The sequence below is a fragment of the Lethenteron reissneri genome, chromosome 48, assembly GCF_015708825.2.
Source record: "Lethenteron reissneri isolate LAM-NWPU_2019-01 chromosome 48, ASM1570882v1, whole genome shotgun sequence".
Taxonomy (NCBI): Eukaryota; Metazoa; Chordata; class Hyperoartia; order Petromyzontiformes; family Petromyzontidae; genus Lethenteron; species Lethenteron reissneri.
In genome coordinates this window covers 7,746,230-7,769,134 of record NC_083826.1, presented here as the reverse complement: position 1 = coordinate 7,769,134, position 22,905 = coordinate 7,746,230, and the positions used below count along the sequence as shown (strand labels likewise).

The 22,905-nt window shown below is 51.2% G+C and overlaps 1 protein-coding gene across 4 annotated transcripts in view; it reads right to left on the bottom strand.

Annotated features, from left to right (window-relative positions):
• Positions 1 to 22,905, bottom strand: part of KCNT1 (potassium sodium-activated channel subfamily T member 1) — a 255,503-nt gene that overhangs the window by 95,014 nt on the left and 137,584 nt on the right. For 3 of the 4 annotated variants that reach the window (XM_061571563.1, XM_061571564.1, XM_061571566.1), the window contains exon 3: positions 2,210 to 2,289. In XM_061571563.1, coding sequence (XP_061427547.1) covers positions 2,210 to 2,289 — 80 coding nt within the window. Of the gene's footprint in view, positions 1 to 2,209; positions 2,290 to 9,417; positions 9,484 to 22,905 lie in introns of those variants that run through there. The other variant, XM_061571567.1, reaches the window with a different exon arrangement.

Here is a 22,905-nt window from a genome sequence, read left to right as displayed (position 1 = left end):
CAATTGACTGTGAAATAGAGATGTGCAATGACAAAATGTAACCTTATGTGGGTATGTGGGTATACTTGGGCTGTTTTTATATATAGTATAAATTGATTATCTTTCATTAAATTTTATTTGTATTTTCTTGTTTTATTTAATTTAAATTTATGAATGAGGCCCTGACTGGTGAGCATTTTAAATTTCGTTGTACTGGTGACAATGACAATAAACGATCTATCTATATCTATCTATTCAGTCGAAATTGCCCTTTGGAACTCCCACACTTGAGCAGTGCACCACCCTGAGTCAGAGAACGGCTCCAAACAATGAGCTTGTTTGTACAACTACTTCTAAAGTCACTACAATGGGCCCCTTCACTGATCTTGATGAATATTTCTCATTTACACTATTGCCGTTCTGCATTGATTTAGTTTTATTTTTTTTCTCTCCCCTCGCTGCAGATAGTTTTATTCCTTTTAGTCATTTCGGTGAGCCAGCTCCCTTGCAAAAAAACACACTCTCCTGGTTCCTTGAGTTGTATGTATGTATGTTGAACTTCTTTCGTGCCATGCATAGTCAACCGTGCTAATCGGAGGTGTGATCGGGGATGGACAGAGTTTACACCAGGTTAAATAAAAATAAACCGACTAATTAACCCACGCTGCGAGTACAACTCATAAACGGGCTTCACAGAATGTTCAATGATACTGAACTATTTTATGTTTACATGGGTCTACAAGTAGGGGATGATGACTGCTACGTAACCTGTGGTCCCAATTGAAGGACTTGCGGGTAAAATTTTAAATTGGGCAAAGAAATTCGACCCTGACGCATTTGAAACAAACACAACCAGGACCTTGCCAATGCCACGGGAAAACACGTGCAAGTTTAGAGTGGTTGAGATTCGTTCAATTATTTTTATATGCTTACATGACCAAGTGTGTGTGTGTGTGCGCGTGTGTGGTTTCACTACCCTAGCTCAAACCCCCCGTCTAATGTTAACTTTTAATAATCAATTATCCCTTCATGGACACATTGGACACACGCATTACATGCAATCGTAGCTCGTTCATTGTTTTGTTGCTTTGAAAAAATACATCGCGATTTTGAAAATTTAATTTCAAAAAAGCCTTCATATTTTTGCTCCTCTCACTCATTTTGGTCTTAAATGCATCGGCGCTGTAATGTACAAATACGCTTTTCCCATTTTTGGTTCCCAAATTGGAATTCAATTGTGTAGATGATTATGTCAGCCGTGAAATGAAGTCATTCATTGTCGGAACATTTTAATAGACCACAAAGGCAGTGCTGTCCATCAATCTGGAAATGCAGTTTTGTCCACTTACGCTTTGCCACAAACAAAAAATATTAACCCTTTCAAAGAACTGACCTTTTCTATAAACATTCTTCGTGTAAAAAAAGACAGTGGCTATACATTGCATCGGACATACGGTGGCGCTCTCCTCTTACATGCAGCCCTGGGTGAGTGGTGTACATTCCACATTCCTATGGCGGGGCCAGGTACTTTAGCTGCTACATAATTAGTGATTGGTGAAATAATGCCAGTGAAAGGTAATACGGGACACCTCTGATCCATGATGATGTGTGGGAACATCACGAATCCTTTTTAACACGTAGGCTTTCGCGACCAATATCATCCATAATAGAGGGTTTGTTTGGGTTAGATCGCGTAAATATATAAATGTGTCATTGAAACCCGCCGCCACCCGACACAGCCAACTAGTAAGGGTTGTCACGTAAACAGAACGTGGCCAATTCGTCACTAGTACAGCACTAGTGAGTAGTGTATAGTGTAGTGTATAGTGTAGTGTATAATGTACTATACTAGTACAGCACACCGATGTGTTGGAGAGCCAAGCCACAACATTTACAGTCTGAGTACGAAGTTTTGCCAGGAATTACAACTAACTTCATCAGGCGACAGCCAATTCTGGCTTCTATTATGGATCACAAATCTTATTAGCTGTGGGGATTATCCGAGAATTTACTCCATGAGAAAAAAAAGAGGCAGATAATAGGAATAATAGGGCCTCGGAAATGGGAATGTTTGGGGACCCCTACAACTCCCTCGGATAATAGGGAGTCACGGATAATAGGGTTGCGGATACGAGGAGTGCTGCTGTGTTGAGTGCGTCTTTGAGAGATCATTTGTCGGTGCCGATGCCGTGGCGTTCGCGCGCGAGGTGCTTCGCCCGGACGTGCTCACTTGATCTTTGGTTTTTGATGAAGAAAAGCTTGAGTCGCTCCTTCACCATTTGCTCGTCGACGTAAAATTCCACCTGCACCCTGTCCGTTTTGGGGACAGGCAGGCACAAAACAACAACAAAAACGAAACGCGATTCAAGTCTCGGTTGAATTCCAGGAACTAGTAGCCTTCCGATGAGCTGAAGAAAAACGGCGGTGATTGTTTCGCAAATACGGCGGGCAAATGTCTCCCCGTCGGACTTGTATGGAGCCAGGGCAGTCTTTTTTTTAGTGGAAGGCAGAAATGTGGCCAACATCAACACCAAGCCTGACCACCTTTGTCTCCCCAGGTGCGATGTTTACAGGGTGCACACGTGCGAATTTAAGGCTGCTGCACTCAAACGGAAGGCCGGGTTCAGAAGCCATATGCCAATGTAGTGCGTGGCCAAAATAGAACTGAGCTCAGTGGGGTCATGTCACAGTCTCATGTCGACTGCAACCAAAGACGAACATCCCCTGTTATCGTCTGAATAGGCTGTTGGAGCAAGTGCGATTAGCAGGAACCTATTAGGGCAGGAATGTCACACAAGGGGACTGTGGTAAGCACATTGCCTGACTGTCTTACTCTCCCCATTGCTGCCACTTTGCAAACCGTACCAGCTACTCATTTTGAGGTTGAGTTGACCCTGGGGAAGGCCCAGGACCTGTTCAAATGTCACTCGACACTGGCGTTGTCCGTGGCTCGTGATCGAACTCAAGTTGCTGGATTCGTGAGCGCAGTGCGTGAACAACTGCGTCAGGCCTCCGACACTGATCACTGCTCAGGAGGTCGACCTCCCCATAGCGGTCACGGAGGTCGTTTGTGGGGAGCGGTGGTGCAGCGGTTAGCGCTACGCTGCGCTACGAACCTGGCGACGCGGGTTCGATTCCCGAACACGGCCAACACCGGTGACGATTATCTGAACTGGTTCTGGGCCTCCCCTAGGTCGACTCAGCCTCAAATAAGTACCTGGTGCGGTGTGTTAACATCGTCGCTGGAGAGAGAAAGGCGGCCGGGCGTGGTGTTGGCCACCAACCCAATTGTGTGCCGTGCCGGCCTTCATAGGTGCTCGCTAACAGCACTTGCCCCAACAGTCTGTTAAGGCTATAGGGGGATATTTGTATTTGTGTTGAGGTTCTTTCACACCGTACGTAGCCAACCGTGCTAATCGGAGGTGCGTGGGGGGGGGGGGGAGGACGACAAACTAACACACAGAGAGTGGTTGTAATGAAATGCGTTTTCAGTCAAGATTTAAAAGTGCAAAGGGGGGATGCAGGGCCGGTTAAGATATCACTCGTCCTCTGGTTTGTAGCGCAGTGCAATGCATTAGCCACTTGCCACTCCCCACAAACATAAACCACCGCACTGCAAACGCACACAAAGGAAATTCACAGAGAACAGGAAATGTATTCCTTGTTGCCTCTGTCAGATTGACTAATTCTCGCATTTCCACCTCGCTATAGACAACATGCGCTGTGTGCATGAAGTGCTCTCAGTGCTCGCAAAAAAACGCAACCAAGACAATGTTAATTTAAATTAATGGGGAGAGTCGGAGCAGTGTTCAATTAAGTGACCGAAATAAAAGCCCTCAAATATTAATGCAAATTTAAGTCCATCAGTGTGCTCTTTGTCAGCCTGAGAAATTAGTGGCTCTTGGCCGTGCACGTTTACTTACAATACATTTGAGGAAATGCGCTTTGCGCCGAGATTGGATTTCGCTCGCCGATGGCTGTCCAGCTCCATTTATGAAACGCCGCGGCGAGACCACGCACACCGTGTCCTGTGCACTTCTGCGTGCGTTTCAGTGGCCGCGCTGTGCAGCTCTCCGATGTGTTTTCGGGGGTTGTGCCTCGTATTGCTCGGCACAACGTCCGACGTTTCGCTCCCAAGTGCCATAAGCTCCTACCAGAACTGAATAGACTTTGCTCGCTTTCTCCCCCGATTCTAAGCAGCTGCTTGCCGGTGCTGTCGGTGATTGACGCTGATCGGCTCTTTGAAGGGCAGCCATTGCTGTTGTAATGAAATAATGAAAAAAATTAACCCGTAAAAAATAAGTTTTTCACTATAAATCCTTTATATGCGTGGCGGCTAGAGTCCTCTCGTCCTCTGGCTTGAGATGGTTGCCACCTATGGGTCAGATGATTGCTTGCCACCATTAAGCAATTGGTAATTAAATATAATTTCTTTTTTCCTAAAAAGTGTAACATTTTTTGAAAAAAAATTCACGAAAATACATTGTCAAGCACAACGAGTCTGTGTGCAAAATGTCAGCTCGATTGGATAACGGGAAGTGGGTTAAAAAACGACCGAAATATTTGCACGGTCGTAAGCGCAAGCAAGCAAGCAAGTGAACTTAATATAAAGGATTTAAAAACCACGACGTTTCGATCGCAACACAAGCGGTCGTCATCAGGAAAAAGGGGTTAGCCTATCCAATCAAAACCATCACCTTGCCATACATAGCAGTGGTAACCAAAAATATTTCCCAAATCATGAACAAACACAAGATGCAGGTCCGATTTAACACAGTACATCAAATGTGTGATCTGATCCCATCTGTGAAGGACAAGATCCCTAACATGCAATATCCCAGCGTCTACAAACTAAGCTTCATCTGCGGCAGCAGTTACATTGGGGAAACTAAGCGACATATCTCGGACCGTGTTCGTGAGCATAAGGCAGATCTGAAACACGGAAGGACCAATACTTCTGCCGTGGCTGATTATTATTTTCATGCGACTGGCTCACGTAAAATTTATTTCTCTAAGACGAAGGTCCTTTGCAAAACCTTTGGCTATCCACAAATATTCGTTCATGAAGCCATCCATATATACAGATGTAGAGGAGTAGTGGAGAGTGGTGGCGTCGTGTGCGCTGTCCGGTGCGGTGACCTCACGGGACGTGGGGTCGCACGCGCTGGGCAGTGCACGTGACATCACCCCTCCGAGGGTATATAAGGGAGACCCCGTAACGTAAGCGGGGTCACTATAGGAACGGGGGAAGTAAACAGGGTGAAGAGGGAACCAGGGATAGTGAGAGGGATCAAATAGGGAGTCTGGGGAGAAGCCGGTGGTAGCCGAAGAGGTGCTTCTCTCTCCGGTCGGTGGAGTCGGCAGACTCCACGATCCGACACGAGAGAGAGAGACCGGAGCTAGCCGGCAGGGACCCAGACTCAGAGTAGGACCCCTAGCCCCTGGGAGTTGTGCACCCTGTGTAGTATTGACCAAGAGTAATAAACCCTGGCGGAAGCCCCTAACTTACCTCCGTCTCCGAGTACGTCCGTCGGCCTTCTCTACAACTGGTGTCAGAGTGTCTGCACGGCTGCTACAATGTTTACATCGGGAGCGGAGCGCAAGAACCCAGCGACGGGACGATCGGAGGATGAAGACGGCGGGGAGGAGGCTTCGGCAGTGACCCCGGAGTCCGGGGCTCCGGTGACAGGCCCCGAGAAGACGACGGGCGGGGGTGCCAGCTCGCCGCCACCACCGCTGGAGACGGGGAGCACCCCTGCAGACCTGCTGAGGCAGCTCCTGCAGGCGATCGCGCAGCTCTGCGCCCGTCTCGACATCGCGGAGGCGAAGTTGGGTCCTCCCGGTCCGCACTCGGGATGGGAGCAACTGTCAACTGCCGGGACGCCGCGAGAGGCGGCCGCCATCTTCGCCGCGACGCCCCAGCTGGCTATTTTGCCTGCGACGTCGCCAGCGGCGGCCATGTTGGTTGGGGCGCCTCAGGCGGCCGCCATTTTAACTGCGACGCTGCAGGTGGCGGCCATTGTTCATGCGACGCCGCACGTCGGCGCCATGGCTGCCATGGCAACTGCGACGCCGTTGTCCACCGTGGGTGCCGCCGCGACTTCGCGCCACACCGCGCGCGCGGGGTCTGCCAGCGGCGATGCCACAGCTCCGCACCATGCTGCGCCCGCCGGGGGAGCCCCAGGTACGTCCGGGGCTCCACACCTCGCCGCACCACGGGAGTTGCCGAGGGTGCCGCCGTGGTTCCGGCCATCGCCGCGCTGGCGGGGTACGCTGCGGGTGTCGCCGTGGCCCCGTGCATCGCTGCCGCGGCTCCTCACGATGCCGCGCCGCGGAAGTTGCCGCGGTTCCGAGCATCGCCGTGCCTGCGGGGTTTGGCGCGCCCGCCACCGCGGCTGCTATAGTTGCCGCGGCCGCGGGGTGGGCCGAGGGTCACGCCGGGGCACCGCACCTCGCTGTGCATGCGGGTTTTGCCGCCGGCGACGCCGCACCAGGCTGCTATTTTGCCGCGATCGCGGTGGGGGCCGCCGGCGACGACGCGGCCCCGCACCTCGCGGTGCCTGGGCGTTGCCATGCCGACGCCGCGGCTCTGCATCTTGCCGCGGCATGGGCAGCAGGAGCCGCCGCTCGGGCCGGCGCGCGCCTGGCAGGAGCTGCGTTGGGCTGCTGGGCTGCTGCGGCTCTCCCGGGGCCTGTCACTAGCTGGCACGGTGCCTGCCCTGGCGATTCGTGCCACATGGGGAGGCGTGCGCTCTGTTGATGGCCTGTGGAAACGCTGCCGTCGGCCTCCAGCCCTCATTGCTCAATTGTGTTATGTTGGCGTGTTTTGTCTAAGACTGCCCAATTGTCCGTTTTGGTGTGTTTTGTCTGGGCTGCTCAATTGTTCAATTGTTGTTTGTTGGTGTGTGTTGTCTGGGCCATCGGGATTCCGCCTTTGTATTGATGGCAGCGCGTGATGAGAGTTTCAAAGTTTTGAAATTTGATTGATTGTTGTCATGCTGCCTGGATGTTGTCGGTTGGTTGTGAATATGTTGGTTTGTGGTTCTGGGACTCCTCTACTTTTATATTGTTTACAGCCGAGTCGGCTGAATTTTTTTCACAGGGGGGGGTGATGTAGAGGAGTAGTGGAGAGTGGTGGCGTCGTGTGCGCTGTCCGGTGCGGTGACCTCACGGGACGTGGGGTCGCACGCGCTGGGCAGTGCACGTGACATCACCCCTCCGAGGGTATATAAGGGAGACCCCGTAACGTAAGCGGGGTCACTATAGGAACGGGGGAAGTAAACAGGGTGAAGAGGGAACCAGGGATAGTGAGAGGGATCAAATAGGGAGTCTGGGGAGAAGCCGGTGGTAGCCGAAGAGGTGCTTCTCTCTCCGGTCGGTGGAGTCGGCAGACTCCACGATCCGACACGAGAGAGAGAGACCGGAGCTAGCCGGCAGGGACCCAGACTCAGAGTAGGACCCCTAGCCCCTGGGAGTTGTGCACCCTGTGTAGTATTGACCAAGAGTAATAAACCCTGGCGGAAGCCCCTAACTTACCTCCGTCTCCGAGTACGTCCGTCGGCCTTCTCTACACAGACATAGACACAATTTCAACCGAGAAGATGGGTACAAACTCAGCAATCACTGGAAGGACGTTATCAACCAGTTCAAGTCATAACTGGCTGTAATGTTTCCATTTTAGACGTGGCAGCCCTTTAATTGGTGGAAGCCCACCACCAGGACCATCACTACCCACTAATACCATCACGTCTCGCAGCAACCTCCACCGTCAACAACATTAACATTAGCTACCCTGCCTATGCTGCTGACACTTGGACTACGCCCATTTTAAACCTTTATAAACAGTTTGCCTCTAGAGGCTAACCCCGTTTTCCTGATGACGATCGCTTGTGTTGTGATCGAAACGTCGTGTTTTTATTTTTATTCACTTTATTATTTTTCTATCTCCGTGACTTTACTGGAAGAACCAAGGAATATAATATAATTTATAAATAATAAACAATTGCGAAGGGCAGTAATCCAATGTTTGTAGAGTCTTGATGTTTATAATGATTTAGGCATGGCCCAGGAGGCAGCGTGGTTTAGACACAAGGGAGTCCTCCCTTTCAGCTTGAACAATTGAAGAGTTGCATTGGAAATGGAATCATTATTTAAAATAAGTGGCCATTTAAAAACAAAAATATAGACTTCATTAAGTTAAAGAAGAAAATATTTCGTAACAACCCATAATGGTGATGTCTCTTGTACAGACATGGGTATATTATTTTTCCAGACATACAAGTCTGGTCTAAGGCAAACATGTTCACATGGGTAATTGCTTTGCACGCTTAAGAAAATTTTTGTATAACGAAATATGATCACGGACATGCAATATGGATGTCCATGAACCGTTTCAGATTGAGTCAAATGAGATTCAAGTGTAATTTAAGCCACGGCGTTTCCATCAAGATTGCTATCAATTCATCTGAATAACAGTAAAAATAAATCACAATTTACAACATTTTGTAAAACCACTGCTGGATGAAGTCTGGCCCACGTCATGTCGGTTGTGCGCGATTGTGACCATATTTCACCATTCCGGTAAGTACAGGGATGTTAAGATGGTATTGAGTGGGCACTTTCCACCGACGTTGTGTGTATGTTGAACTTTTTTCGGACCGTATGTAGCCAACTGTACTTATCGGAGGTGTGGAGGAAGGAACAACATACTAAACACAAAAAGCAGTTCTAAAGAGATTTGTTTTCTAATCGAGATGATTTAAAAGTGAATAGCTCCAGTGGCTTCCTAATATGCGATAAAAGCGCGTAATGAACGTGAGCTGCTATGTGGGCATCTCTCTGACACGAGGTGATAGTGTTAGCTGCAGAGGCATAGAAGCAAATGTCTGGATCTCTGGACATGATGCCAGGAGCACAATTTGAATGACCATTTGCAAAAGAAATTCCTGCCCCAACTAACATTTATATTCTTGGTTCTTTCGGTAAAGTCACGTAGAAGGAAAATAATAAAATAATATAAATATTAAACAATAAAAAATTTCACGACGACTGCAACACAAGCAATCATTTTTTTATTGTTTTATATTCATATTATTTTATTATTTCCCTTCTACGTGACTTTACCGAAAGAACCAAGAATATGAATCCCTGCAGTCACGAAAGCTTTAAATCAAAATTCAACTAACATTTCCTAATGGGACTTGTGCAATAAATACAAGTAAAATGGAACATCTGAAGCCCATGTGTATTCATTATAGAAAGAGCCCTGCAGCCTGACGAATATGTTCAATTAAAAACAAAGAGAGCTTATCTCGACTATGCAATTTGAGTCGTGCCATGCGTTGTTCAGCACGGAGTTCGACGTTTCGCTCAACGCGTTAGGAGCTTCGTCAGTTCTTGAAGAAGCTCTCGTCGAATTTATTGTAAATCTTGGCTCACCTGCATTATGGGGGTGCCGACTGCCGAATGTTGGGCATCACGTGGTCTCCTCCCCCTGAACCGCCCTGTCCACCGGGTGTCCTCTCTACTCGGGCATTTGCCTCTTATCTAAAGCTGACCTTGCCTTCTTTTTCTTCTTTAGTGCTGCCTAACGGCGTGTGCGACTTCACGATGATATTGGTCCCGGTCTAGCACGGCGTGTAGAGTTTGTGCTGTTGTTAATTGTAGCCATGTTTTGATGTTACTGAGTCATGTCGTTTTTGGCCGTCCTGGTCGTTTTTTCCCTTCGATTTTTCCTTCCAGGATTTGCTTTAATAGCTGGTATTTGTGGTCGTTTCGGGCAATGTGGCCTTTCTGCCAAATATCGGCACAAAGCCCACCCGTGTGCGAATCGGGAAGCGAGTGTAGCCATTATTCCACGTACGGTTGGAGTGATCGAGTAGCGTTGGACTTGGCTTGCACCCTACCCACACCCACCACCACCCACCACCCACCACCACCACCCTGCACGCGCGACACCGAGAGCCCGTGACACGTCCTCGGTGAGAAAAGGCGGCCAAAACCTCCCGCTCGCGAGCACGCTAGCCGCGTCGCGCCCACGTCTCGGTCAGTTCCAATCAGCAGTTGGGCGGCAAGAGCCCCCCCGCCCCATCCCCCCCCCCCCCCCCCCCAAGACGTCGAAAAAATGCAAACGCTACGGGGACCTCGCTGGAGATTGCTGCCATCACTTGTTAGTGTCAGGAGAGGACAGCCAAACTCCGCTTGCATACGAAACAAATGGCATTCGCCACTGCGCCTCTGTATAATGAAGGCCCCCCTCCCCTGCCCCACCACTGACCTTCATACTTATTGTTGACATAATGACTCGCATGATCGTGGCACACTTTAATTTTATCACATTAATGTTTTGTGATGTTTCCATTAATGAGTTTCCGTCTGCAACGGAAGGTTTTGCTGCCCTGCTGATTGTATTGTGTAAGTAAAAAAAAATCCATGCGAGAATCTAGATGTCACAGAGTATGATGAATAACAAAAACAAGTGTTCTTTTAAATTGCAATGACAAGATAATTCAAACTTTTTTTTCATGAAAGTTCAATACGCATTGTTTCTTTCATGATGGGAGATGTTGCCAGAGTGCAGTGGTTATAAACTGTGTACACGATTGGATACCTTGTCCACCCAGCAGTATAAATGTTAATTTTGGAGCTTTCGTGACTGCAGGAATTATTCTTTGGTTCTTTCGGTTAAGTCACGTCTAAAGATAAAATAATAAATTAAATAATAGCATATTACGACGTTTTGATTGCAACACAAGCAATCATCACCAGGCATAAAAGAAATAGCAACAAAAATCTAACTAGAAAACTATAGAAAGACATACAAGCAGACAGACATCACAAGGACACACAGAGAGAGGACACATATCGGCACAAAGAGAGAAGAAGTATAAATGTTGTTCACTGTGGTAAGTCGACCGGGAGCTCGTGGGTGGCAGGGTAAAGGGTGGGTACTCTGGCCAGCGTGGAAGATGAGGTGAAATATCATCTGTAGCGGCCCACTACAGCTCCCATCTGGTGGAGGCCCTTTTTGCCAGCAAGCACATCCAAGGCTGCAACTTTGCCTGGAACTTTTATTGTATTTTGATGGTTGTTATCATCAGCTAGGCGGTAGTATTCATGGCAATAGTTATGGTTTTATGGTAATTCCACATTCCTGTCGCAGAGGCGAGTCTGCCCATAGGGCAAGTATTGTTGACTTCCCGCATGAAATGGTATTTATTTAATATAAAATAAAATTGTATTTTATACCCACGTGACTTTACCGAAAGAACCAAAGAGTATGGATTCCTGCAGTCACGAAAGCTTCAAATCAGGATTGGTACTGTATTTATTTCATTTACCCCGGAAATCGATCTCCAACCAGGATTTTTAACCCTCTCAATCTTTTGAATTGTGTGCCACTCGCTTTACCGCTGAGCCACCAATATCATCTAAACATCGGAAAATAAATGTGACTTGTTTGTGAGTGTAAGTTGGCGAACCGAGTATTGCTTGCAGCTGCATTGCAGGCAAAGTAACCGTATGGATAATGTCATTTATAGATGGGTGGGTTCAGATGACATAACACTCATCGTGTTTCGATGACCCTGAGCTGATATGCCATAGATCTCTCACAGGCAAAAGGTGCTTAAGGCAATATCTGACACACGCTGAGCAATTATTGTTATCGATGCTTCATTTGTTGATGGATGTGAAGTGTTCTTGAAGACGCGTGGACAACGGGGTAAGGCACACGTATTTATTTGCACAATGTCTTTACAATACTGGAGGGATGTATCGGCCCCCTCACCCGTACAACTGGGAATTCACCCCTAGCTAGCCTTCCTAGCTGAGTCCTCCGCTAACGGGCTAGGGGAGGCTGTCTGGCCCGACACTGGTTAGTCGGGCTACGGTACCCGGAATCCCAGAGGTCTGACTCTGGTTCCGGGACCACGCCACTGGCTCCAGCCTGCACTGCCCTTACAAGGGCGGCGTCCCAGGGGGAGTCCAGGGCCTATCTGGCCGGTCTTCTCTCTTCCCTTAACTACACTAAGACTGAGCCCCGAGCTCTCTGGCTCAACCCTTTTTATACCCCCCTAGAGGATCGAAACCCCCCTCACGCCGTCCAGTACGGACGTCGTTGCGGGCACCACCCCGTGTGCTCACGGAGTCCCCGCCCACTGTGTTTGTTATCCGTTAGCCCCTATGCAAACAGCCCTACACAAACAGCCCCTCTGTAACAGCCCTACATCACCCCCCCCTGTACAGCTCGCAGCCGTCCCGGCTGCAACAACTTTAATAAAGGCTGTTTAACCCCTGGATACCCGCGTGTGCCTTAAAAAAACGTTTTTAACGCTAACATGAAGGAACCAACAGCAACAACGACAACAACAACAACAATGACAACAACAAAACCCACAACCCCGAAGGGAACAATCCGACGCACCCCCCCTGAATAAATACGAATACCGTAAGAGTGACGCATATATACAGGTTAAGCAGGGAACTCGCAACACACATGCAACACAACACAAAGAAAAATGTGCTAGGAGCTCCCCACCGACGCAGCACCACGCAACCGTACGTAAGGGAGAAGAAGAAAAAAAATGTTCGTCCAATGCGCTATAAGAGTCTGCGCATTTTTGCGCGTGTCCTTGCTGCAGGCCCGTCACACGGGGCAATCCCGGGTGGCGAACCCGCCGGTGGCGGTTGTTCGTTTTGTATAGAGTCCGCGTCTGACGTCGCGGGAACCGCGGCGTCCCTTGCAGCAGCAGGTGGGTGCGGGCTCGTCAGTCCCGATGCACCTGGAGGTGGCACGGCCGGCAAGGCATTAGGTGAGCGCGGTGGAGACGGAGCTAGCGAGTCGGTCGACCCCCCACACGTCTGGCCACGCATGTGTGAAGTGGGTTTGTGTACCGCGACGAAAGGTTTCAACCGAGAGGGGTGCACGAACCATCGCCGCTTCCCCCAACGAATGCGCACGCACTGTGGTCGCAAGACCTCGACCACTTCCACAGGGCCCCGCCACGGCCGCGCCAGCTTAGGGGAGGTGGCCAGGGGTACTTGGGGACAGTGCAACCATGCCCTGTCCCCCGGTTTCCACTGTATTACATGCGCCCGACCCAGCCTGAGGCGCTCGTTCGCCTTTTGACGGAGGTCCGAGTTCAACCTCGCAGCATCCCGCGCCTCTGTTAATTTAGCCAGATTAAATTTGACGTGGTCAGCCAATTTAGTTTTTCCTTGCGGGTCGGGGATCTGCAGCTGGGCGCGAACAGGCGGGTCGGGTTCGCGACCGTACATAAGGAAAAAGGGGGAAAATCCCGTAGCTGCATGGGGTGCCATCCGGTATGCCGCCAAGACCCCCTGAATATGCAGGTCCCAATCAGTCTGAGAATCTGAGACCTGCTGTGCCATCATAGACGAAATGGTGCGATGCAGGCGCTCGACCATTCCGTCTGTCTGTGGGTGATACGGGGAGGTCCGAATTTTCTTTGTGCCTAAGAGGTCACAGACTTGTTTAAGCAATTTGCTTGAAAAATTTCTACCCTGGTCGGTCAGCAGCCGTTCCGGAGCACCTTTGTCCAGGACGTATCCCTGAACAAAGGCGTCCACGATGGCTGCTGCCGACTGGTTGGCAAGGGGCCAGGCCATGGGCCAGCGCGTAAAATACTCGACTCCTGTCAGCAAATACCTATTGCCCCTGGGGGTGGCGGGAAATGGGCCCAAGATGTCCAGCGCGACAAGCTCATTTATTCTGGACACCTTGATTGATTGTAAAGGCGGGTTAGACTCCCGTGCCGGCGGTTTCCGTTGCGCACACCGCGGGCATGAATTCAAAAGATCCCCAACATCCTTCGTCATACCAGGCCAAAACAAATCTAGTTGTATCAGTGCAAGGGTCTTTAGAGTCCCCAGATGTAACAGGCGCTCATGCGCGGCCCACACCACTTTGCCTCGCAACTCCGAAGGGACGACCAGCCGATGTCGCTGCGATTTCGCGTCCCAATGCATGAGCAGACCCTGTACCATTTCCCATGCACCCGAATCACCTTTCACCCGGCCGGCACCCCCGACGCGACGACGCCACCCGAGGAGGGAGGTATCCTCCATTTGGAGGCGCCCCCACTCAGTAACGGGCAACCCCAACAGGGAATCCCTTCCCTGTTGTTCGATCGAATTATCAGGCAGTGGTTCGTCGTCGTCGGTGGCTGCCAGGATCGGAACCGATGCGTCCCCTGAAGGTCTGCAACGTCCCGACCCCAGGAGGCATGCACATTTCGAGGTGGTTGGCATGCGTGACAGAGCGTCCGCGTTGGTATGGCGAACGCCCTTACGGTAAGTGGTCTCAAAATCAAAATCCTGGAGGACCTCCAACCATCGAGACAACTGTCCCGATGGTTGTTGAACCCGCAGGGCATACTGTAGTGCCGCATGATCTGTGCGGACGGTGAAATGCCGACCGTACAGATATGGGCGATACTGTTGGATGAAAAAAACAATTGCCAACAGTTCTCTACGGGTGACACAATATCTCTGCTCCGCAGGAGACAACACCCGACTACCGTATGCGACCACCCGTTCAACGCCATCAACCACCTGGGAAAGCACACCCCCAATACCCGTGTTGCTCGCATCGGTGTCGAGCAAAAAGGGCTTCGAAAAATCAGGGTAGATCAAGGGAGGGGCTTTCACCAGGGCGTCCCGAAGGGAGCGGAACGCAGCCTCCTCCTCTTGACCCCAGTGGAACCGAACCCCTTTAGATGTTAGAGCGTGCAGGGGTTTAGCAATTGTCGCAAAATCAGCAACAAACCGTCGATAATACGACGCGAACCCAATGAAACTCCTGACCTCTCCCACCGAGGTGGGAGTCGGCCAGGAGCTGACACACTGCGTTTTGGCGGGATCGGTAGCAATACCTGAGCGTCCCACGATGTGCCCCAAATAACGCACCGAATCACGCAACAAATGGCATTTTTGGGGCTTGAATTTCAAATTAGCAGCCCGCATCTTTAGGAAAACCGCCCGCAACCTCTGGAGATGTTCATCAAAGGTTTTTCCAAAGACGATAACGTCATCCAAATAAATGAGGCACGACTCCCATTGCAGTCCAGCCAAAACCAATTCCATTAAGCGCTGGAAAGTTGCCGGCGCTGAGTGTAAGCCCATCGGCAACCGGTTGAATTGAAACAAGCCGTGCGGTGTACGAAAAGCAGTTTTAGGCTTTGACTCATCATCCAGAGGAAGCTGCCAGAATCCCGAAAGTAAATCGAGTGTGGAAAAGAATCGCGCTCCCGCCAAGGCGTCAAGCGATTCATCCATCCGAGGGAGCGGGTATGCGTCGGCAACCGAAATTTTATTAAGACGCCGGAAGTCAACGCAAAACCGCAACGAACCGTCCTGCTTTTTAACCAGGACGATCGGTGCTCCCCAAGGGCTGGTGGAAGGAGAAATGATGTCCGCGGCCAACATGTCATCAACAGCCGATTTGACATGGTCCTTTTCGGCGGGACTCAACCGAAACGGATTTTGGCGAATTGGCGCGCTGTCACCCGTGTCAATATGGTGACGCAGCAAGTGAGTGCAACCCAAATCATATTTATTTCGACTAAAAACGTCGGAAAATTCTCGCAGTAGTGTTTTAAGTTGTTGACGCTCTGAATCGGACAGGTCCGTCGATCCCGCACAAAGCGCCTCGAGCCACCCTTCATCGCTGTCCGAATGCGGTCGCGACGCAGGGACAGTGTTGACGCAATTTACGGCGGGTTCCTCACACGGCACCGGTGTTGCGTGAGCAAGCACGGTCCCCTGTGGGATCACCACCGTCCGCGAGCCCACATTAAGGACCGCGATGAAGGGTTCACCATCCCCTCTCACTATGGTCTGGGCCGGTAGTAAGTCAGGTCCACTAACCCCGGCCCTAGACGGTCCCAACAGTACCCCTTGTGCCCCAGCACCCTTAACGAGGGGCCGCCGAAGTTTCAAGGGTACCAGCATTTGCGTCCCCGGAGGAACGCGTACCGTTCTTTCCACGAGCGCCGGCACCGTCGCGAACGCCGTCCGAGTCGCAACCGGCGATGGCAGAAACGCCATGCGTCTGCCCGATGGAAGCTCTATGCACCCCTGGTCGATCAAAATTACAATCGGCATTTTGGCCAGGAAGTCCGTCCCCAGCAGGCACGGAACCGCCAGCGAGGAAGAAACAAAAATCGGCCCAGACAATTTTATTTCCCCGATGCAAATTTGGGCAAGAATTTGTCCGATGATGCCAAGTGAGCCCCCGTTAGCCGCATAGAATGGTATGTTAACTGGCATCAAGGGACGACTCCGGACGGGGAGAATATTATAAATTAATTCCGAAATAATAGTCGCCGATGCTCCCGTATCGACCAGGATGCGCACTTCAACCCCGTCGATGTACCCCACAACGGCCGACGATCCCGACGATGCGGCAACCACACGATCGGCCAGCACGGACCACTGGCCGGGTTCGATATGGGTACCCGGAGTGGTGCGTGATGGTGCGATGGTGCGTGATACCGGCCCCCCTCTCGTCGCGGTGTTTGAGTGCGTGACGGGTGTGTGTGTGGGCCAAACGTGTGGGGTGCCGCGACTCGCCGGTTTTTGATGGTGGAGCTTGGGATGAGGCCCGTCGTCCCGGTGAGGTGTCGTCCCGCGCTGACGAGGAGAGCGGCACCCCGAGGCGACGTGGCCCCGGACGCCGCAGTTAAAACACCGCGGGAGCGACGTCGGAGGTGACGAATGGTCGGAACGGCCCGACCCGTCCTGGCCCGGCCGTGCACTCGTCGCCTGTTGCCGTCGGTGGTCGACGGCGTAGAGTTCCTCCGTCGGAAGGGTGGCTGCAGCCACCGCACGCCCCGCCGATGCCCTGCTGGCTTTTCGCCGGAGCGACAGGAGGTTTGCGTGGAGGAGCCGCGCCGCCTGGAGCGATGTCATTTCCGCGTCCTCCTGTGCGACGACAGCGATGTCAAGATCGTCAGCCAGGAGGAGTATTTTCTCCGTCACCATAGCGTCGATGCCGTCGTCATCCATACGGGTGAAGGCCGACTTGGCCAACGCCAGGAGGCTCGTTCGGTACGCCAGGGGCGACTCCTTTTCTCCCCGCTTGCGGTCGTAGAACTCCTGTCTACATTCCGCCGATGGTCCGTAGACCCCTCCCAGCAGCTGCAGCGCCATTGGTAACGTAGAGCGCCTTTCCTTCGGTGCCGATGTTAGAGCGGCAAGCGCGTCGCCGTCCAGGAGCGCCGGCAGGGCGTTGAGAGCTTCTGCGTCTGTCCATTTAGCCATTTCTTGGTGGGCGAGGAAGCGTCTTCGGAAGCCGCTCCAGTCGCCCTCTGCGCCCACGAATTCTTTAAGCGGGGGCAGCCTTTGATGCAGCGCAGCAGTTGCCGTGGAGTCCTCTGGGCTGCTGTCTCCCCGACCCGGCTGCGTCTCGGCGCGAACGGCAGATGGCATCGCCTGTCGCAGCTTTGATGACGCGCCCTCCTCCGTCGTTGATGCGGCAGCCCCAGCGCGGCCGATGTCGGACCCCAGGTTGAGGTTGGCCACGCCCCTAGCGGTCGCCGCGTCGATGGCGGGAAATTCAAAATTCGAATCTTCAGAAATGGCGGGAAGGCGCTCCGGACGCCGGTTCCCCTCGCCCCGCGGTGGACCACCAGCCCCCAGCCGTGTGATGTTCTCCAGCGTAGCGGCAGCGGCGTAGAGCAGTTCCGCCAGCCTCTCGTGAGCCAGCCTCAGGTGGTCTGTCCGCTGCTCCTCTCCATGGCGATGCTCCGGCAAGAACGCGTCCGGCCCCGGCTGCACGTCGTCTTGTTGAGCCATCTCGGGCTCGACAATTTCGGCGGCGTCTTCCGTTTGCTGTTCCCTGGCTCGAGCTGTTTGGCGCGTGTCCATGTTCTTGGTTCTTCTGACGCCAGATGAAGTGTTCTTGAAGACGCGTGGACAACGGGGTAAGGCACACGTATTTATTTGCACAATGTCTTTACAATACTGGAGGGATGTATCGGCCCCCTCACCCGTACAACTGGGAATTCACCCCTAGCTAGCCTTCCTAGCTGAGTCCTCCGCTAACGGGCTAGGGGAGGCTGTCTGGCCCGACACTGGTTAGTCGGGCTACGGTACCCGGAATCCCAGAGGTCTGACTCTGGTTCCGGGACCACGCCACTGGCTCCAGCCTGCACTGCCCTTACAAGGGCGGCGTCCCAGGGGGAGTCCAGGGCCTATCTGGCCGGTCTTCTCTCTTCCCTTAACTACACTAAGACTGAGCCCCGAGCTCTCTGGCTCAACCCTTTTTATACCCCCCTAGAGGATCGAAACCCCCCTCACGCCGTCCAGTACGGACGTCGTTGCGGGCACCACCCCGTGTGCTCACGGAGTCCCCGCCCACTGTGTTTGTTATCCGTTAGCCCCTATGCAAACAGCCCTACACAAACAGCCCCTCTGTAACAGCCCTACAGATGTAAGAGTGTGTGGGATGGCGGGTAACATGTCAGCATTGATTAATGAATGGATGGAGTGACATACACACTTGATGGGACCTTACTGACTCTACGAGCCTTCGCATATATACCCATAACCACACTGTGAAGTGATCATTGTCATGGTATTATGGAGGGCAATGCGATATTTTGTAAATTATAAGGTGACGATAGTTATCTTGGTTTTTTTTCATGTTCCCCAGTAAAATGTAACGGATGCCTCAGTGACACCAATTTGTCCCTCTGACCGAAAATAGAACTCTGTTAATATTCTTTATGGAAAAATATCCACCACGAAGATGGAGTAATGAAATACGCTCGTGTGCACGCATGAGCTGGATCAGTTTAACGCGTAGCAGGGCTTTCGCGACCAAAATTACCCATGACAGAGGGTTTGGGGGTGGATCGCCTAAATATAAATGTGTCGTTAAACCCGCCAGCTACCCTACATGGCCAATTAGTGAGGTTTGTCACGTGAAAAATAAATGGCAATCCGTTACTAGTTCAGCACACCGGTGTGTTGGGGAGTAAACCCACAACATTTCATCCAAAATTACTGGCGTCGCAGAATGGATTATTACGTCGCAAACGTATTATTACAACTCAGATGGATAATTATGTCGCAGGAGCATGAGAGATGGTGATGGCTTCGGAGGCATTTATCAAACATTGGATTGAGCATTGCTGCTGGCTGATGATGATAATACAATTAACACGTAAAAAAAAAACATTCTTCATTTTGATATGTAACTACTTTATTTTTCCACTTAATAAAAATTAACAGCAATTTGTAAATCCACTGCCGGATCCAGGCCTCTGCGAGACCATTGCAGCCGTGGAGGCTGTTTGGCCACACTTTACCAGACTGGTGAATGTGGGCGGGTGAAAAAGGGAGCCCAGGACCGGTTCAGATATCGTTTGCCAATGATGTCAACCGTGGTTGGAAATTTAACTCACGTTGGGAAAGGTCCATAGACACACGCACAGTGCGCTAAGCACTGTGCCACAGCTCCTTTTCAAATGCTGGTATAAGATGCCTATATCCTTGCAAAAGGTGTCAGTTTTGTTGCCAGAAAAAAGGGGGAAAACCCTATTAGTATATTTTGGTACTGGCAAAGGAGGTCCCATGATGTAGCTGCTCACCCCGAGCTCTCATTACTCTGGCAGTGCGTTGTCTTTGAACTGTGCGCCTTTTGGCGTCATCTAGTCGAACACCATATGAGACTAGGCTCTAAAGAAAGCTGTCTCTGGTGTGGACCAATCAGTTTCAAAGACAATGCATAAATTATCAGAGTATTGTTTTTTGTTTGCATTTGACTGCAAGTATTGTGGTTAATGTAAGCATGATTCCTTGCAAAAGGTGTCAGTTTTGTTGCCAGAAAAAAGGGGGAAACCCCCTATTAGTATGTCTTCGTGACTTTACGCTCACGATATGCTTGCTGTGTTAACGCATTTAAGAACGGACGAACATCCTGCCGCTCAAAATAGAACATCCTGCCGCTGTTCACCAAAGTGCTGCTGGCAACACATCGCTCTGTTGTATACATTCATACGCATGTCTACAGGGAAGTGATGCACGGGTTGGAATAAATTGAGCTCATGCCTTCGCAGCTGCGACGGGTTCTGCAGGACTTTTACGTGCACAGCCGGCAATGTTGTTGTGCAAATGTCCACGTGTCTGTAAATGTGCGTGTGTCTATCGTTGCCTATATCCATGATTAGTTCCCGAGCTCACCCCACGACCTCTTAATCTCCCCCTCATAACCACCACCGTCCCTTCCCTCTTCATATTCTCATTGCATGGCTATCACTCATTCCCCAGTCATTCCATCCACGCATCATCATCATCTTCTGTCATCAATTTCACTTTCACCGGAATTCACGCATCACAGATTCGCCCCCATTGCTTCCTCTCATCTAATTCATCACCTCATCTCCACCAGTACATGCACACACGTTGTGCCGTTGCGAAGGCTTTGTAAAGCGCCTTGCTTCAGGCGTTATATGTATTGCATTAAGATGACATACGGGGAGCGGTATTAAGTATTTTTAACTTCTTTCCAACGGTACGTAGCCAACCGTGCTAATCGGAGGTGTAGCATATTTTTCCAAAGAACACAGGATGAGATGTTACTATCCTTTGTGCAAGCACTTCCAAGAGTTCATGAACAGTGAGCCTGGTGAAATTTGGGGAGCGCATCGTCAGTAGTGACCCTTTGGTTCCTAGGGTGTTTCGGCCTTTCATACTATACACCCTCTCCAAAGGCGGCCAGCGACAGGGTGATCAATCCTACGCTTGCGTCCCATTCCCAATTAGTCATAGGAGTTGCCTTGTTGTTGGTAGCCAACATCCCATGGGACTATGCATGGCAGGGGCGTCCTCCTCCCTGAGTCAAGCATTGTTGACTGCATACCTCCTGGCCCTCTCACTTTGGAGCCCAGCTGGGGTCTTTCCTCTTCATCCAGAGCCACTGACTGCTGCCTTCTGCTGCCTCCGATACAGCTTTGATTGCCGAACGCTGGCTCTGGCCCTTAATTCCCAGGTCTCTAAGCAGTCTGGTTGTAGATGTTGCCACAAAACCTCTGCAGCCCACCTCCACTGGTCGGACTTCTGTGTTCCAGCCATGATGCCGTGCTTCGGCAGCTAGATCGGCATAGCGCAGATGTTTTCGCTCATAAGCCTCATCTACTGAGTCCTCCCAGGGTACTGTGAGCTCAATGATGAAGACCTTCTTGAGCGAACAGGACCAGAGCACCACGTCAGGTCTTAGGGTGGTGGTTGCGATCTCCGGAGGAAACACAAGTTGCCGGCCAATGTCAGCTAGCATTTTCCAGTCGCAGGCCAAGCGCAGCTGGTCTCGCTCTATTGGTGTAGAGCCGCTCTTCGGTGGTTTAGCCCCTTCGCGGACAAAGGTCGTCCGTAAGGGGTGTGATGCTGCTGGGGGTGGTCGGGAGTTGGTGGCAGCTCGCTTGTCCTCCAGGACGGACGCAAGGTTTTTAAGGACTTGGTTGTGACGCCAAGTGTAGCGTCCTTGGGTGAGGCTTGTTTTACACCCTGTGAGAATGTGCCTGAGGTTGGCTGGCATGGAACAGAGGGCACAGTCCGGATCTTCACCATACCATTGGTGAAGATTAACTGGTGTTGGAAGGATGTCATATGTTGCTCTGATGGAGAAGCTCAACCGCCTCGCTTCCGTGGCCCACAGATCCTTCCAGCTGATCTTCCTCTTCTCCACACTGTCCCATCGAGTCCACTGTCCTTGTTTGGCAAGAGAGACTGCCTTGGCCCACCTTGCAGCCTCCTCCTGATGGCGTACTTCCTGCACTACCATCTTCCACCGCTCTGGTGCAGTGGCCTTACTCCAAGCAGCACGGCTAGTTAGCCCAAGGCCTCCTCTCCCTTGCTGAACATGACCCACAATGTCAGCATGTCTGAGGGCTGCTGTTGCCTCCTGGACTGCTTTTCCTGGCCTCCATTTGCGCCCAGTTGCCAAGGTCGGCGCGTTGTTGCTCACCACTGGGTCTCGAGATTCATTCAGTGTCATCTGGAGCCTGGTTTTTGCAGTTAGTGCTTCGCGCTACGAACGCGACGACCCAGGTTCGATTCCCGCTGACCGTGACAATGATATGAACTGGTCCTGGGCTTCACCTAGGTCGACTCAGCCTCAATGAGTACTACGTGCGGTGTATAAACATCGCGAGACAAAGGCGGCCGGGCGTCATGTTTGACACCCTCTACTCTCCCGTGTGCCATGCGGGCCTTCATAGGTGCTCGTTACAGCACTTTGGGGCCGTCCATAAATGACGTCACGCGATTTTGGACGATGTTGTAGGAGATTTTTTTTTATTTTAAAGTCTATTTAATTAAATAGAACGTGTTGTTTATATTTATTTAAAGTTGCGCATTTTGATGTGACGTCACACTTCTCAACGCCCCCCCCCCCCTCGTCACACATCGTCACAAATGTCTGACCCCCCCCCCATGTGCGTGATGTCATTTATGGACGGCCCCTTTCCCCGACAGTCTGTTACAGGCTATATTGGGGATCTTTGTCTTTGGAGCGGTGGCATAGTGATAACGGCCCTCTAGAGTACTATAAACCCATCGAACTAAGTTTGATTCTTGGCCACAGCTGCAATCGATGTCGAATATCTGTACCGTTACAGGGCCTCCCCTGGTGTTGTGTGTCAACATCGGCATTGGAGAGACAAAGACGGTCAGGCATGGCACTGGCCACACCACACCTTCACATGATTCTAGATTTAACCATGCAAAAAAGATTTAACTACACTTATTTGCCGAACTTATTTGACAGACAACCATTACAGTTTTACCATGTTTAGTGGTGGTCTCCCTGTCACAGGTTGAGTCACAAACCGCACCTCTCCATAACAAAGGCTCAGCCTTTGTTATGCAGTCTATTCTTAGTTTCAAGCCTCACCTTACCATATT